Below are 14,882 nucleotides of genomic sequence, written 5' to 3'. Positions count from 1 at the left end.
AACCAGTAGTAAATAAACTTGTCAATCGGTGTCCTCATGTTGCAACTCCAACAGTCTTGTACAGCTTACCCTGCTGCCGGTGTTCAATATCTATCTCTTCCAAACCAAACGTTTCTTGTCCGTGTCGTTCTCCCTATTGTCCGTTTTGTCTGACTCGTAGGCCAGCTATTTCCGTCCGCCGATGCAATCATCGTCCTCGATGCCAGAACACTTGCCTTCATTCGCGTTCTAGCTTTCTGGGAGGCTTTTCCAACCACAATAAACACAAACCAGAATATTTCATGTATCTCAGTGGATTCAGGAATGAAACTTGTAGGTTCCGCTTCTCCTTAGTCCCCGAGGTGTGCATGATCACAATACAGGTAGTTGCTGCGATCAACACACGAATCGCCGCTTGGTCTCTTTCGGGTGTGCAGCAAGACGCGTGGCGGATACATTCAACTCTTGTCCTTCCCGAGAACCACATCGTTACGGCTTTGGATAATAAAGCTGGTACATTTCCCTTGGTACCTAGTCGCCTTCTTAGGTGCTGACTGAGACAGGTCTCCTCGCCGTTGGCACTGGACGAGGGCTTTCTGTTTATACCCTAGTCTTGGAAAATGACCTACCAACGTGGTCACAGAAATGGGCCGCATCGTACGCCTCCGACCTTTGCTTTCACCCCTTCATTCTGACTTCAAACAGAGTCCCAGCGGTTACCCTTGCAAGCTTCGCCCCGTCCCTTATGTACATCGCGACCGTGTCCAACGTGCGTACTCCCTCGAACCACTTGAAGCCGTTATCATTAACTGACCGAACAATTAGACGGACAATTCGGTCAGATTATTTTCCACAACTTCTGGTCGACGAACACAAGTTCTTCCTCACCCGCGTCCAGTCGTTAAAGTAGCATGGCGGCGTTCGCAAGCATCAAGCCGGTTCGTTCACTTTAATACATTCTGTCTAGGTCCTGCTCAGAATTTTAGACAGTGATGACCTCATTCTTTACACAATCACGTCGGATTCGACGTTGCGAATCTTCCTTCCCGTGTTGGACTCTCCAGAACATCTTCAATTGCACGCATCCTTAGATGTTTTCTCTTCGTCTCCCCTCTCCATTTCCTCAAATCAATTGGCTTTGGGCGCATCCACGGTATTCTGGTTAGACCGGCGGATCGTAGGTACCGTGTTAAGTAGAATTTTAGAAACAAATGGAGCGCAAGACGACGTGCGGATTACAAGGATTAGAGAGATTTCTGACGAGGGATGGGATTTATTTTTCCGCGTCTTGGGAGATGGCTCCGTTGTTATTACCGCCGTTTCCGTGCGTTCGTCTTTCTTTGTCGAAGCTGTCACCATTGACGGGTGTTGCAGAATATTGACAGACGCCCTCCTACCCTTCTAGGGCAATTCACTTTGCATCAAGCGCAGCCTGGCGTGTTTTCATGCCCACCCTCTTACCTTTACGTCTTGCCCAACCCCGATTTAAATCTGCTAACACTCGTGACATCACCACCTCTCATGTCCATCGATTTCTCTCCCCTGCTCTTTTTTGGCGCTCAGTCACAAGCCCTTCACATTTCTTCCAAGGCTGTGGAGAGAATACCCGCTGAAGAATCAGAGATTCTTCGACTTGTGAGGACGCCAGAAGGCAAGGGTGTAGGTGTTCTTCGCAAAAACGGTGGAGGAGAGGCTTGGAGGATTACAGAGCGGGGCTCAAAACTTGTTAGATCTGTAAGGTGGAACGATGCCGATTTTATGGTTCCTTTAGAGCATGGCAAGTCTTATTCCTTTTCTTTTTGCTGGGATGGCTAACCGATTCCGAAGGGTGCCAGATTGTGACATATTCAAAGGCCGACGGGCTTTTAACGCTGCACTCTTCACCTCCTCAAATTTTGACATTGCCCACACTCGAATCTTTATTCACCCTGCCCTCTCCAAGTGGACATGAGTATATCATCGGAATTACCACAGAACTTTCGATTATTCAAATTCATGCGCCGACAGGTTCCGACCTTACCATTCGGTCTCTTGATAAGCTCCCACTTCCTTACTTGCCAAAACTAATTTTACCCGTGGACCCAATGGCTTGGAGACTCACTCACGCCTGGGCTGAACATGACGTCCTCCTCAGTGTCTCCGAACAAGGGGAGTTGGCCTTTTGGGTTCCAGAAGCCACCGGGGAATCTAGGTGGAGGTGCACTGCGACAGTCAAAACAGGTCGGACGGGCTTCAAAAAGGCGCGTTGTAGTTCTATGAAAAAGACAGCTCTAGGTGAGCAAGTCTATCGCTTGAAGTCGTCCTCATCTCATGTATTTGCCATAAGTTGTTGAAGGATCCGATGGAGATGAGTTGACTATTTGGGATTCAACCGAGTCAGAGTTTGCTTCAGGTCTAGAGTACATCGGTATTCATAGGTACGCAACTCTTCCCTTTACTCTGACAATTGTTTAAAATCTATGGTGAAGTGAACCGATTCTTGATTTAGATTGGAGTTCAACGCCAGACATGCAATCTATATTGGCTGTTGGCTACCTTCGCCACGTGAACCTCCTCTGTCAGCAACGAATGACTTATTTCGATGAAGGTCCTGGATGGGCGTTGTGTCGAAAAATAGAGATTCAAAGGTTTCCATCAAGGCATTCATCGCTTTCCCGTACTGACCTTGCTCCGCTTTACAGCTTCACTCCGTACCCTATCAGCGATTCTATTTGGTTGGCTCATGGGTCATTTTTGGTAGCTGCTGGGCAACAAATGTTTTTATTCAGTGAACCTCCGCAACCGGAACCAGAGGCGGAAAGCTTATTTGAATTCGTTGCACGACAAAATGGACCCTTGGAAGATTATCACCCACAGATGTTGCTGCAGTGTCTTTTATGGGGTCAGCACCAATTTATGTTACGTTTTTTATCATCTATTTATTCTCGTCACAGAGAAAGTCGAGCTTGTAAAAGAAATTGTGGTAAATCTGGCGCACGACGTCGAGAACCGCGGAAACAATCCAGCTTATAAATGGACCTCGCTTTCTGTTGACAAATTCTTTCAAACGGACAGGGCCGCAAGCGAGGTATGTGAGTTGTTGCCCTCTTCATTTTTTTTGACTTCACTTAGCGGTATTTCAGTATGTGGCCAAGAAACGATATAGCATGTTGTTTAGCGAGCCAAATCCAAAGGAAGAGTGAGCAAACACGATCTCACTCGCGTCCTTCCACTCAAATTGATACCAGCGAAGAAAAGGAGGGTTTTTCGAGGCCACTCGTCACCCGTTTGATCGAAGCTCTTGAGACCAACCCACTCCCTCGCTTGACAGTAAACGAGCAAGCACATCTCTCGGTGCTCATTCAAACTACGTTGGAGGCATGTCGAACCAATATAATGCCTCGTTTTTTCTTAACATATTGTGTAGATCGACGAGCAACGGCGTGCATTAGATTCAAATGGTCTTCGATATCTAATCTCGATGCGATCATTTTATATTCTCAATCGCCGGGTGTCTTCGAGCAGCCCACCCACCGCTGGTTCCATTCCTCTGCAAACGGGGAGGCGTGAGCGGCTTCGTTACCGTGATATGATATGGGCTTTTCACAGCGAAAGTCAGGAGCTGTTGTTGGCCTCGTCGACAGACGCCTGCAACAAAAAAATGACCTGGACAGATGCAAGATCACTGGGAGTTGCGCTATGGTTGAACTCTCCAGAAGCATTGGTATTATCTCCACCACATGTCCTGATATGGTGTTAACCTCCCCCCTTCCCCAGAGGTCACAGTTTGAAGTAATAGCACGTAACGAATATATGGCTGGTGATGCTCGAGACCCAACGGCGTGCTCATTATACTATTTTGCACTGGGAAAGCCGAAACTTGTGCAAGGACTTTGGCGGCAAGCTGCATGGCACAAGGAGCAGACAATCATGCTGAAATTCTTGTCCAACGACTTCACCGAACCACGATGGCGAACTGCTGCACTAAAGAATGGATATGCTTTGCTCAGCAAGCGCCGTTTTGGTAAAACAATTGATCCATTATTATCTTTAGACTGAAATGTTTTCAAGAGTACGCGGCAGCCTTCTTCTTGCTCGGCAACGCCTTGAAAGATGCCGTCAATATCTGCATCAAGCAGCTAGGGGATTTCCAGCTCGCTGTTGCTCTCGCACGTGTAGTGGAGCAGGCTAATGACGGGCCTATACTGTTTGATGTCCTCACGAACACAGTGCTCCCAATCGCCTTGCAACAAGGTAACCGATGGTTGGGTAGTTGGGCCTTTTGGTTGCTGCATCGTCGAGATCTGGCTGTCAGAATTTTGCTAGTATGTGTCGTTCGAAAAATTGACTTGCAATACCTAACAAACTAAATTGTTCAGACGCCTTTGCAAAACATTGCCACAGCGTACAACATCATCGTCACAGAGATTAAAGAACCTCATTACGACGATCCTAGTCTTGCACTGCTATTCTCTCAGCTGAGATCGAAGACTTTGCAAGCTGCAAAGGGAACAAGCGAAATTTCGGGTCGAGCAGAGTTTAACTTCGTTTTACAAATGTCCCGTGTGTTTTGTCGAATGGGTGGGTGTCGCATGCTTTTGGTATTGTACTTTCTGACCAGTTAATGCAGGCTGTCATGCCTTGGCTTTGGATCTCGTTCGATCCTGGTCGTTCGTTCGACCGTCCACAGCCTCCCGTAAACCAAGAATCTCCAAAACAGCGGCCCCTGTGCCACGGCCACTCTTCCCATTGGAACCAGCCTTGCGTCGAAGGTCTTCAATTATAATAGACATGGACGTTATTTCCCTCCCACCAACACGCTCAGCTTCGCCTGTGCAAGATACGGAGAAACCTCTGGTCATGGAACCCATTCAGGAAGAGAGCGATCTATTCGCAAGGAAGGCTGGACTAGGCGACTTGATGAAATCTGCCAAACAAGATGTGAAGGTACCAGAGTTCGACATAAATGCGTTTTTCTAAATAATTATGTTCTCTCGATCTGATGGGTTGAACTCAAACCGCTTTTATTACTTTACTTACCTGCGGTTCTTCAAGTGCTGTTTGCTAGATCAACGCTGCAAGCACGAATTCCCCTCATGATGTATTTCTTGAAAAAAAATTATTGATACAAGGTGCCAACGGATTTGGCGAATCCTACTCTGTGACTTCGACTTCGCGCTTCTTCAATACTAGATCAGTCCCGGTTACTCGCTTGAAAACGTCTTGGACGTCTTCAACGACGGTCTCGAAATGGGACGTCGCGTCATAAGACCGAGTGATGAAGATATTATCAGATGTACCCGTGCTTGTGGGTGTGTACAAGGGAGTTATGGTGACGAATCTGATGTAGGCTGGATTAGCGATTGACTTCAGACATGTAAAACTACCAACTTCTCGTGGATAGGTCCTAGAAGGTTGAGACCCGGGGCTATTTCAAGCTCTGGCTTGTCGGTTTCAACGATTGTGCTGACGATGGCAACAAAAACGTCTTTAGCGCAAACATTGTGTGTTGAAGAGACCGTTGCAATGTAGATGTCTGTGGATGACCCAATCAGCGTCCTCGACCATCAGAAACGTCGGGGTTAGAAATGCACCGTTACGCCTGCCAACTTGATTTTGAGGAATGATGATTTGACAACTATCGCTATCGTCGGTTCCAGGGATAGGATGCTTGAGGAGGCATATGGCCCGAACAACCTTGCCTTCTTCAAGAACCCTGACCTTTCCACCTTCCCCGTCTTTACCAGCACCGAAGTAACTGGGGTCACCGATCACTTGTTTAGCCTTTACGGTCTCGCCTCCGCTAGTAACGCCGACGAATTTCCCATCCGCGTCAGTGACGATTGCATCAATCTGCTTATCGAGCATATAGGTTCCACCATATATAGCGCTGAGGCGAGCGAAGGATTGGGGAAGCTCTCCCAAACCATAGAGTGGATAGATATACGGAGACTTTCCGTAGCGTGCCATTGATGAGGTATATAAGATGATGCGGTCATAGGTTGGACGAGCAGGCTTTGTGATGTAGCTGGTCGCAGGATGAGCAGGAGGTGACCAATGTTCAGAGAAGTCACCTACTCGTCATCCAAGTAGAGAGCCATCGCATGACCGATAAAATCCTGAGTTCCAGGCTCCAGTCCAAATTTCTCATAAACAGTCTTCATGCTGTCTTTGTCCAGATTAATTCCTACAAGACCGTTAGTATTTTACTACTTGAGTTGGATCACCGATACCTTGGTGCGTTGTAGGGTCTTCGTCCTTCCATCCTTGCAAGAACTCGAAGAACTTCTTCGCGCGTCTCTTCTCAAAGAGACCCATCAAGGGGCTCCTCACAGCCTCCATTTCTGTGCTGGGGACTTTAGAAATCCTGCCATCTCGATAAACGAAACTCCCAGCGATCTGCTTGAATTCAAGATAACGGGTGACGTCGGTGTGCACAAGGATTTTAGTGAGTTCCCCGGACGCAATAATAAACTTGGGAACAAGATCGACGGCGTAATCACGATCACGGCCTAGCGCTGTTGGTGGGGCTTGGTCTGGTCGGAACTTGCGATAGAGCTGCGGATGGAAGGTGAGTTTCGGTCAGTGCCCACAGCAGTATGGGCCACCTGGGTCAGATTAAGACTGGCGCTGTCGCCACCGTAGTAGTCATTACGATCCATGTGGAGAACCTTCTTCCCCTCTACAGAGAGCAAACCTGAGAGAATGCATTCAGTCAGCCCAGTTCCCAACACAATAACCTAGAAAACCGAGGTCAATGATAGGAAGGCGCGATTGCTGAGGGATATACATCGTATTCTTCATCCATAGCAGGAGACTATGTGGGGGGTCGTTGGATGGTATCGGATGTAAGTAGGGGTTGACGTTGAACGTTGATGGTTGTGCTCGTTCTGTTATACTTAGTGTCGCAATGTTATCGATCACACGTGAATGGAATAGGGGTAGACAGACTACCGTGTCGCGTTGCAAATTATTTACGAAGAACCATACAAAGATTTACAGTAATCATATCGTAATATAACTGGTGGCAGATGTAAGGCCACATGGTAATATAGGTCTCAACTCCAAGAAGGTAAGTACAGTAGTCCGCTCTCGTAGGCTGATTTTTTGGAACAGCTTACGACTCAGGCTCATCCTTTGCGCGCTTCGCTCGATCCAGAATGCCTGTTGAGCCGTCATCGCCCATGTGAAATTTTCGTTTCATCCGGGGTGGTGTACGAGTCGGTCGTGCGCATTGTGTGTGGATTGCAGAAGATTCACCAACTCTTAGTTTGCGAATCTTACGCACAAGCTTCGTAATGTCTGGAGGTATGGTAAGACCTCACGATGAACTCCGCCGAAATGGCACCTACGTACCGCGCTCATATCTGCGATAATATTCTCCCCACGACTTTGCAGAACGTTGAGGAAACTATGGGAACACTGAGTATGCATGAACAATACCAGTTCCGGATGAAACTTGCCTTTTCGCTAAATGGTGTCCATCTGTCCTTGGCTGTCGCCTCGTCCCAATTCGGAAAGGAGACAATATATTGGGCAGTCACATAAAGGTCAGCTTCAGTGAAGGGACTACCTTTCGTTCCCATGTGGCGTTCCTCCCAATGGCGGGGGGGTACGCCATCATCCTCCTCGTCGTCTTCGTCGTCCTCCTCAGACTGACCCTCTGGACCTTCGTTTTCGGAGCCTGATTCTTCCGACTCTTCATCTGTACTTAAATCACGATAGGTTGGTTTCCGTCTAGTTACAACGTTCTCTTGTTTAGCTTCCGTCTCGCTGCCAGATTCGTAGTCGTCACCCTGCGCAGCCGCGAGAATCTTGTCAGGAATGTCATGATTATTTGACCAATGCGATGCCCAAGACTGGGCAGTATGATGAGGAGCCTTCGCAAACAAACATGAGATAATGTGAATTGAAATAAACAAATACTAACCTTCTCTGCCAGTAGGTTACAAATATCATTTCTTGTTAGTGACGGATCGCCTTTGAGCCTCCATCCCACAAAACGAATGAAAAAGTCGCGGTCCTCCTGCGTGTACTTGTTGCCTCTTCCCTTGGGTATGACTATGGTAGGAGGGCTTGGTGACCGTGAGGGGGGATCGGGGATTTTGATTTCGGAATTAGGTGCCGGTAGACGGCCACCAAAGACTGCGGTGGGAGCGGTCAAGCTGTTGATGGTACTTCTACGACTGCCTGAAGGCTGAGGTAACTGAATAGGCGGCGTTGAGTGTTCAGAATGCCTTGGTCGTTTTGCAGGGACGGAAACCGAAACCGATGAAGGAAAGCCCGGGGATTGCTCCAGTTTGAATGATGCCGGGGAAGGTTTTTTCGTGGTTTTAATCGATGACCGGGATAGCTCCTTTTCCGCGACATGTGGTCGATGAGCTTCTTTGGGCATTGCAACTTGGCTCTTTTCTTTTTGCAAACACATCGCAATCCACGCATCCAAACGATCTTTATGGTCCAGATAATAGTCCTTCCAAAGGCTAGCCGAGTGACTATTTTTCTATACCGATGGATGGAAAGCTGAGAAAGGTTAAACATAACACATGAAGTACAGGCTCACCCCATGGAGGCTGTTCAACGCCTCTTTGTAAGTTTCTCCCTTGCGTTTGCTACTCAAGAGAGTCTGAACGAGACTAGACTCGTCCGCTGCCTCGACGGGAGCTGACAAAGCGAACGCGTCTTGTAGCACCTGGTGGGGAAGAAAGGGCAAGTTGAATCCGGCCATAGGCATTCCATTCGGAAATGGCTGAGGATTCATCTGATTCGGCCAGGGAGATTGATTAAACGGGAGTTGTTGAGGCGGTAGTTGATGTCGAGGATCTATTGGGGGTGGGGGATTCCAATTCTGTGCCATGTGATGAACGGGTTGAGGCTGGTGATGCACGCCTATATTGCCAGGGAAAAAATGTTGTTGATTTGTATTCATTGGGGGAGGAAAGTCCTGGTAAGAGTTTGAGCTAGACGCGCCAGTATTTGGGTGGTAGCCATTCATCGCGTTTTGTGCGCCTTGATTCATGCTAACCGTGTCAACGGAGACAGGGGCCCGCAATGAGGACCCGTCGGATGAACTATCGGACTGGGGAAAAAAGGAGTTGAGAGGTCGTCACCGTCGCCGACGACTAGTAGGGTTTGAACTAAACTACGCCGAGCAGATTGCAGGTCAAGCTCAAATTCTGACAGGTCACGTGTACACTCAAGGTCCGGTCAGGGACTGGATATTTAAGTGACGGAACTCCATACCATGTAACTTGGAAAGTTGCTTTGCTCTCATGTTCTCTCCAAGATTCCCTCAGTTGCGTTCAATTCGAGGCCGGACTTTCGCAACATCTACTACATTGAGTGCTCTCAATGCGGTGGCCCGCTCAACGGCCCAACAACTTTCTGCCGATTGGAAAGGAACGAGTGCCACAGGCGGTACCACTAAGAACTTCATTGGAGGAGAGTTTGTTGAAAGCAAGACCACAGAATGGATCGACTTGCCTGATCCAGTGACTAACCTGCTACTCTTACTCGCTTATTCTTGAATTTTGATCCTCAGTCCACACAAACAGTGCTTTCGCGTGTCCCGCAAGCCACCCATGACGAATTCGAACAAGCTGTCGACGCGGCATCCCAAGCTTACAAGACATGGAGTCGAACAAGCGTGATAACTAGACAACGATTCGTCATGAAGTAGGTCTTTTCTTATAGCCTGATTTCATGAGGTGTCAACGAGAACGTAGCCTTCAGCAACTCCTCCGTGAAAACGCAGACTCGATTGCGAATAGTATAGTTTTGGAACAAGGAAAAACCTTCGCAGGTTTCGTGTATTGCAAGCTCCTAATTACAAGTTTGCTGAGGACCTGAATATTCAGATGCACGGGGGGATTTACTGCGGGGATTGCAAGTCGTGGAAACGGCTACTGCAGTGTCTACCACTTTGCTCGGAGACAAACTCGAAGGTGTGTCTACTTTGATTTGTTTGTTTATTAATTCCATTTATAACCCTCTCCAGTGAGCAAGGATATGGATACATATGTTAAGAGGGTACCGCTGGGCGTTTGTGCAAGCATTGCTCCATTCAATTTCCCAGCGTAAGTCCCCACGACTGGTCTGTTTGCTCATCAATTAAAAGTAGCACAGAATGATTCCGCTGTGGACTATCCCAATCGCAGCCGTGACAGGTAACACTCTCGTCTTGAAACCTTCTGAACGTGATCCTGGAGCAGCAATGATCATCGCGGAGTTGTGCCAGAAAGCGGGTTGGCATTGAAATCTCTTGCATTAGTGTTTATTTCACCGAACTTTTCTTTTAGGTTTGCCTGATGGAGTACTCAACGTCATTCATGGTGGCGTTCCTACTGTCAATGCCATATGTGACCATCCTGCCATCAAAGCGATTAGTTTCGTGGGCGGCGACAAGGCTGGAAGGCATATCTACGAGAGGTAACGCCGTCCACTCAGACGAATCCTTGATATATATAACGAAACGAACTTTTCAGAGGAACGCAGAACGGCAAGAGAGTTCAGGTTTGTATGATGTGGAATCTCCCCTGTTCTACTTTCCTTGACGCTTTTTAATTACGCCAGGCTAACTTGGGAGCTAAAAACCATGCCATTGTGATGCCTGATGGTTCGTGCATTCCGAACCTTTTTTCCCCGACTGTTGACATGATGCTTAAATATAGCCAACAAAAATCTTGCCTTAAACTCCATCGTTGGAGCTGCATTTGGGGGTAACGAGGTGCCTTTTTATTACCAATACTCAACGTTGACGAAACAATTTAGCGGCTGGCCAACGATGCATGGCTCTTTCAGTCGGTAAGCTTTTTATTTGGTAGTGTGCTCGGAGCTGTCTAAAACTGGCGAAGCCATTCTTGTTGGAGAGGCACAATCATGGTTACCTGAGCTGGTTGAACGCGCTCAAAAGCTCAAGGTTAGTGGAGGGTTTGAGCCGGGCGCCGACCTGTAAGATTTTATTTTTGTCAATCTCTATCGCGTTCACTGCATCTATCTTTTTAGTGGCCCTCTCATCTCTCCAGCTGCCAAGAAAAGGGTGATAGGACTCATTGGATCAGCTGAAGAAGATGGAGGGAATGTAGTTCTCGATGGTCGTAACCTCACGGTTCCCGAGTATCCAGAAGGAAACTTCGTTGGCCCTACGATTATCGAGGCTGGGACCAAGATGAAATGCTATCAGTAAGTTGTTTCATCTCTCATCATAAAAGTAATCAAATTCCATATAAAGGCAAGAAATCTTTGGACCAGTCTTGATTGTCCTTCGGGCTGAGACGATGGACGATGCACTCGACATTATCAATGAGAATAGATATGGAAATGGTGCTGCCATATTTACACAATCCGGTGCAACTGCCAAGAAATTCGAGACGGAAGTCAATGTTGGCCAGCTTGGCGTCAATGTGCCGATTCCAGTTCCATTGCCCATGTTTGCATGGAGCGGAAACAAAGTGAGTTTGCTGTATCTTGCGAAAGAATACGTTGACTGAGTGTTCTCATTCAAGGCGAGTGTCTTGGGTGACATTGGCTTCTACGGCAAGAGGTATGTGATATTTCTTTGGCATGCTTTTGGCTCCGATGCCAACCACGGATTTTTTTCAGCGGAATCAACTTTTACACTCAGAACAAGGTATTTTCTCCATTTGCTTCTCCGGTTTCTCAGACTAAGTTGAATTCTTAGACAATAACGAGTCTTTGGAGAGCTGAAGATGCAGTAGGAACTCGAGCATCTGTGAATATGCCGACTCATCATTGAGCGCTGAGTACTCCGGTACAAGGAAGGGTATGTAGTCTATGGTGTTAGTTGTTCCGGCTCTACGTCCTCTATAAATTTGCCTTTGCTGTCACGTCGTCCAAAAAAGCGTTCGAAAGGCGAACACATTGTTGATACACGTTTTCAAAACCATTCTGGAGAGCTCTTGTGAAACCTCATTTCCTTTTCTTTGGTAAAATACGAACCGTTCGTCCATAATACGGATCTGGTATTGATTTCCCATCGAGGTATGATCCCCAGAGCCGAACTTCTGCGGTCGCATTTGCCGGCTTGACGCTGATGAGATTCTTCAAATTGTTCTCGTCGGACGCTAGGATATGAGTAAAACGAGTGAAATCCGATGATGCCACCTGGCGCGCGTGGCTAGAGATAGGAACACCGTGCTGTGGAGGAATGTATTTAATGTCTATAGAATTGGAGATGAAGTCAGATTACATACCTTTTGGCAAACGGCGACAGTCCTGTTGAACAACTCAGGGTCGTATCTTATGGAAGGGACGGGGATACAGACCTTTCGTCTGGTTCCTCCCCGACATGATATCCAGCAGTCCCACAACTATCCACCACGATGTCCAAACCGCGTTTTTTCGCAATATCTTGGAGGACTGCTTCGCCCATCGGTGAGCGGCAGATGTTACCTAGTCGGTATCTAAGGTATTCACGTCATTTACAGAACGAAGAAAAGAGGTACATGCCTAAGCATACGATGAGCACTTTGAGCTGGGGCGCGTCTGCGGTGGAAGCCATGAGCAAGTCCGAATTGAGTAACTAATTTATGATCGATCTGGAAACATATCTACGACTTGTATCCAACCCATATCATGCCTTCGCCGCCTATATCTGTATTCCTAACCACGATCGCTTCGCAACCTGCTCTGAGGCAACGTCAAGGTCTGATATTCACTCCAAGGCACGGAGTGGCACTTCTCATGAACTGACATTGTCTCTGCTAGAATACCTCCTTCGGATACTGCAAGTGAAGAAGATCCCTTTCACATCCTACGATTTAGCATCAGACGAGGAGGCAAAGAGCTTGTGGAAGCGGAAAGCTCCGCTAGGTGGGTTACTTCATTCTAAGTATGCCGGTGTTGGGAAGTTAATAATCCGCATGCATAGATAAGCAACAACTCCCAGGGATTCTTGTTGGAGGAAAATTCCCAGGTGTACGACACACTCGTCATAATATTCAATTCATGCTGATTGCTTCTCTATCGTATGAAGACTTTCACCGATTTGTAAGTGCTCATTATCATCGCACACCCCGGCAAAGCCATTAACACTGTTTGGTAGCGAAGAAGCCGTCGAATATGCAGAGCTCGATAAATTCTTCAGGTTGAACGAAACATGGAATACGGACATCGACGAAGAGAGGCCGGCTCCCCCAGTCAAACCCATCGGTGTTCCGGGCGCGGTGTCGCCCTTACAAATGACTCCGGACCATCTCAAGACCAAGATCCTCGCTCAGAAGTCATCTCCACTCCGAGGGAAGGGATCCGCTGTCCCGATAAAGAAGCGTGAGGGAGAATTCGACGTTAGCACGGAACTTTCTGGGTATGGACTACAGGGTGTCACTGCGACAGAGGACGAGCTTAGGGATCTGATTGAAGAACTCGGGCTTGGCGGTGACGATGCTGGGGATTTGCTCAAAGGATTAAGCAACAGCAGTCCAGAGAAAGGTGATACCAAATCAGAGGCAGGTGCCAAAGCGAGCGAGGTGGATAGCGGTTCCAAGCCGACAGCCCCTTGAGAAGATGTGAGAGAAGCCAGGTTGGACAAAAGTTGGATAATTTATGATCATCCCAAGTTTTGCAAGACCCGTCCGAATATAATGCACGTCGATCCCTATTGCCTCATTGATGTTCAGAGAAGCAAATCGCCAATTGATTTGTATGCATGAGAAGTAATGCAGCAAGATAAAGAATCTTCAAAGAATGTGCTACGAATCTGAGTCCGAAAATCCGTCTGTCCCCTTTGAAGACGATGGACGACGGCGTAGTCGATCCGTCGCACCAGCTGTGGGTGGCGGGATGGTGATGGACGGTGCTTCCGCTTTGACCTTCTGTGAAGCGATAATATAAGAAAATGCAGACACAATTCCAGAATGTAGTTACCCTTCTTTCACTGGAGCTTCTGCTAGAACGTGACTTTCTTCTCCTTCGAGTAGGTTTAACTTCAGAGATTGGACGCAGAGGTTCAGATTTGATCCGCGGATAGGTCTTTGCGTTGTCAAGTTGTTGGAGTGAAATGCGTATGACGCTGGGCAAGGTGCACGACCCAAGAATAAGGGCCAGAATAGCAAGAAAGAGGAATGCAGCGAGCAAAGAAGCTGTCAATGGAAAGCGAATTGCGAGACCTCTTGGTACGTTGTCAAAAAATGTGTTTATAATTTTTGGGCATCACGCTCACCGAACACCATGTGGAACGGCCAAACCTTGCAATGAGGCGGATAGGACGCTCAGTTCACGACCTTGTCCCTCTGCGAGGCTGGTCCAGCCATCGCGTCTACCTACTTCAACAGTTGCTGCCAAAGAAGAGGAACCGGCAACAAACGACGACAACAGGGGTATTTGGAGACGAACAAGATTTGAACTTGTGAAAAAGAAGGCCGAACGTGAGGCGACGGCGATTGCCTGTTTAATGTGGTTAGAAAAGATCGACTGGGAGCTGCGAGTTCTATTACCGGGCGACGGACAGAGGCGATGGTCTTGTTAGCAAGCGTGGAAAGCGTGAGGGTGGTCATGAAGTTTCCAAGCGCCAAATTTGATTGGGAAGCGGGGAGTAGCAAGTTGACGGCGACGTCATAACGCTGAGTGGGGACCAAGGACGGTATAATGAGCTGCGCATAAGGCGGCACACCATCGCTACAAAAACAATCAGGACGGAGATAAAATGATATAATAAAAAGGCGTACCCGTACTGGAAATGGAGCGGAGATTCCCAACTGACTGAGAGATTTGTCCAGACGATGTAACCCGCAAAAGCCGAGAGAAGGATGGCAAGGGGAACAAAAAATGCAAAAACTAGAATTGGAACAAGCTGGGGAGCATAGGGACGAAGAGCAGAGATGACATTTACAACAAATCCGTATAAAAGAGAGATCGCAGGTTGCTTGGTAGACATGATGAGGAAATGCTATTGTCACATGACTCAA

The 14,882-nt window shown here is 47.7% G+C and overlaps 7 protein-coding genes across 7 annotated transcripts; 3 read left to right on the top strand and 4 right to left on the bottom strand.

Moving 5' to 3' along the window:
* Positions 1-36: 36 nt before the first annotated feature.
* On the top strand, positions 37-4,938 carry LACBIDRAFT_301010 (uncharacterized protein; the record flags this gene model as incomplete). Its single annotated transcript, XM_001873926.1, has 20 exons — positions 37-117; positions 166-312; positions 363-492; positions 543-636; positions 685-748; positions 805-917; positions 970-1,303; positions 1,354-1,756; positions 1,807-2,253; positions 2,306-2,396; positions 2,448-2,606; positions 2,661-2,860; positions 2,913-3,046; positions 3,102-3,157; positions 3,207-3,336; positions 3,386-3,682; positions 3,736-3,982; positions 4,030-4,283; positions 4,338-4,539; positions 4,589-4,938. The coding sequence occupies 20 exons, from the start codon at positions 37-39 to the stop codon at positions 4,936-4,938; spliced, it is 3,933 nt and encodes a 1,310-aa protein (XP_001873961.1).
* Positions 4,939-5,035: 97 nt separating this feature from the next.
* LACBIDRAFT_186903 (uncharacterized protein) lies at positions 5,036-6,818 on the bottom strand. Its single transcript, XM_001873310.1, has 7 exons — positions 6,749-6,818; positions 6,567-6,698; positions 6,192-6,516; positions 6,037-6,145; positions 5,553-5,986; positions 5,350-5,494; positions 5,036-5,299 (listed from the first exon to the last, which is right to left on the bottom strand). The coding sequence occupies exons 1-7, from the start codon at positions 6,764-6,766 to the stop codon at positions 5,113-5,115; spliced, it is 1,350 nt and encodes a 449-aa protein (XP_001873345.1). The 5' UTR covers positions 6,767-6,818; the 3' UTR covers positions 5,036-5,112.
* A 257-nt stretch (positions 6,819-7,075) lies between these two features.
* Positions 7,076-8,977, bottom strand: LACBIDRAFT_301008 (uncharacterized protein; the record flags this gene model as incomplete). The annotated part of the gene is made up of 5 exons (XM_001873309.1): positions 7,076-7,260; positions 7,315-7,369; positions 7,422-7,838; positions 7,889-8,461; positions 8,522-8,977. The coding sequence occupies 5 exons, from the start codon at positions 8,975-8,977 to the stop codon at positions 7,076-7,078; spliced, it is 1,686 nt and encodes a 561-aa protein (XP_001873344.1).
* Positions 8,978-9,230: 253 nt separating this feature from the next.
* On the top strand, positions 9,231-11,713 carry LACBIDRAFT_301007 (methylmalonate-semialdehyde dehydrogenase; the record flags this gene model as incomplete). The annotated part of the gene is made up of 17 exons (XM_001873925.1): positions 9,231-9,449; positions 9,500-9,633; positions 9,684-9,760; positions 9,816-9,902; positions 9,956-10,034; positions 10,084-10,202; positions 10,257-10,386; positions 10,443-10,470; positions 10,531-10,573; positions 10,629-10,676; positions 10,729-10,761; positions 10,812-10,908; positions 10,963-11,139; positions 11,189-11,408; positions 11,463-11,500; positions 11,560-11,587; positions 11,639-11,713. 17 exons carry the CDS (start codon positions 9,231-9,233, stop codon positions 11,711-11,713), a joined length of 1,632 nt encoding a protein of 543 aa, XP_001873960.1.
* Positions 11,714-11,781: 68 nt separating this feature from the next.
* On the bottom strand, positions 11,782-12,373 carry LACBIDRAFT_243421 (uncharacterized protein; the record flags this gene model as incomplete). The annotated part of the gene is made up of 4 exons (XM_001873308.1): positions 11,782-11,865; positions 11,917-12,114; positions 12,171-12,192; positions 12,243-12,373. Coding segments are annotated over 4 exons (435 nt in total), but the record flags the coding sequence as incomplete, so codon positions are not given.
* A 179-nt stretch (positions 12,374-12,552) lies between these two features.
* On the top strand, positions 12,553-13,478 carry LACBIDRAFT_301005 (uncharacterized protein; the record flags this gene model as incomplete). The annotated part of the gene is made up of 5 exons (XM_001873924.1): positions 12,553-12,622; positions 12,685-12,789; positions 12,848-12,894; positions 12,953-12,966; positions 13,022-13,478. The coding sequence occupies 5 exons, from the start codon at positions 12,553-12,555 to the stop codon at positions 13,476-13,478; spliced, it is 693 nt and encodes a 230-aa protein (XP_001873959.1).
* A 189-nt stretch (positions 13,479-13,667) lies between these two features.
* On the bottom strand, positions 13,668-14,851 carry LACBIDRAFT_301004 (uncharacterized protein; the record flags this gene model as incomplete). Its single annotated transcript, XM_001873307.1, has 5 exons — positions 13,668-13,790; positions 13,843-14,086; positions 14,138-14,361; positions 14,412-14,592; positions 14,643-14,851. 5 exons carry the CDS (start codon positions 14,849-14,851, stop codon positions 13,668-13,670), a joined length of 981 nt encoding a protein of 326 aa, XP_001873342.1.
* Positions 14,852-14,882: the final 31 nt, after the last annotated feature.

The sequence above is a fragment of the Laccaria bicolor genome, genomic scaffold (assembly GCF_000143565.1).
Source record: "Laccaria bicolor S238N-H82 LACBIscaffold_1 genomic scaffold, whole genome shotgun sequence".
Lineage (NCBI taxonomy): Eukaryota > Fungi > Basidiomycota > Agaricomycetes > Agaricales > Hydnangiaceae > Laccaria > Laccaria bicolor.
This window is presented reverse-complemented; position numbering and strand designations above follow the sequence as displayed.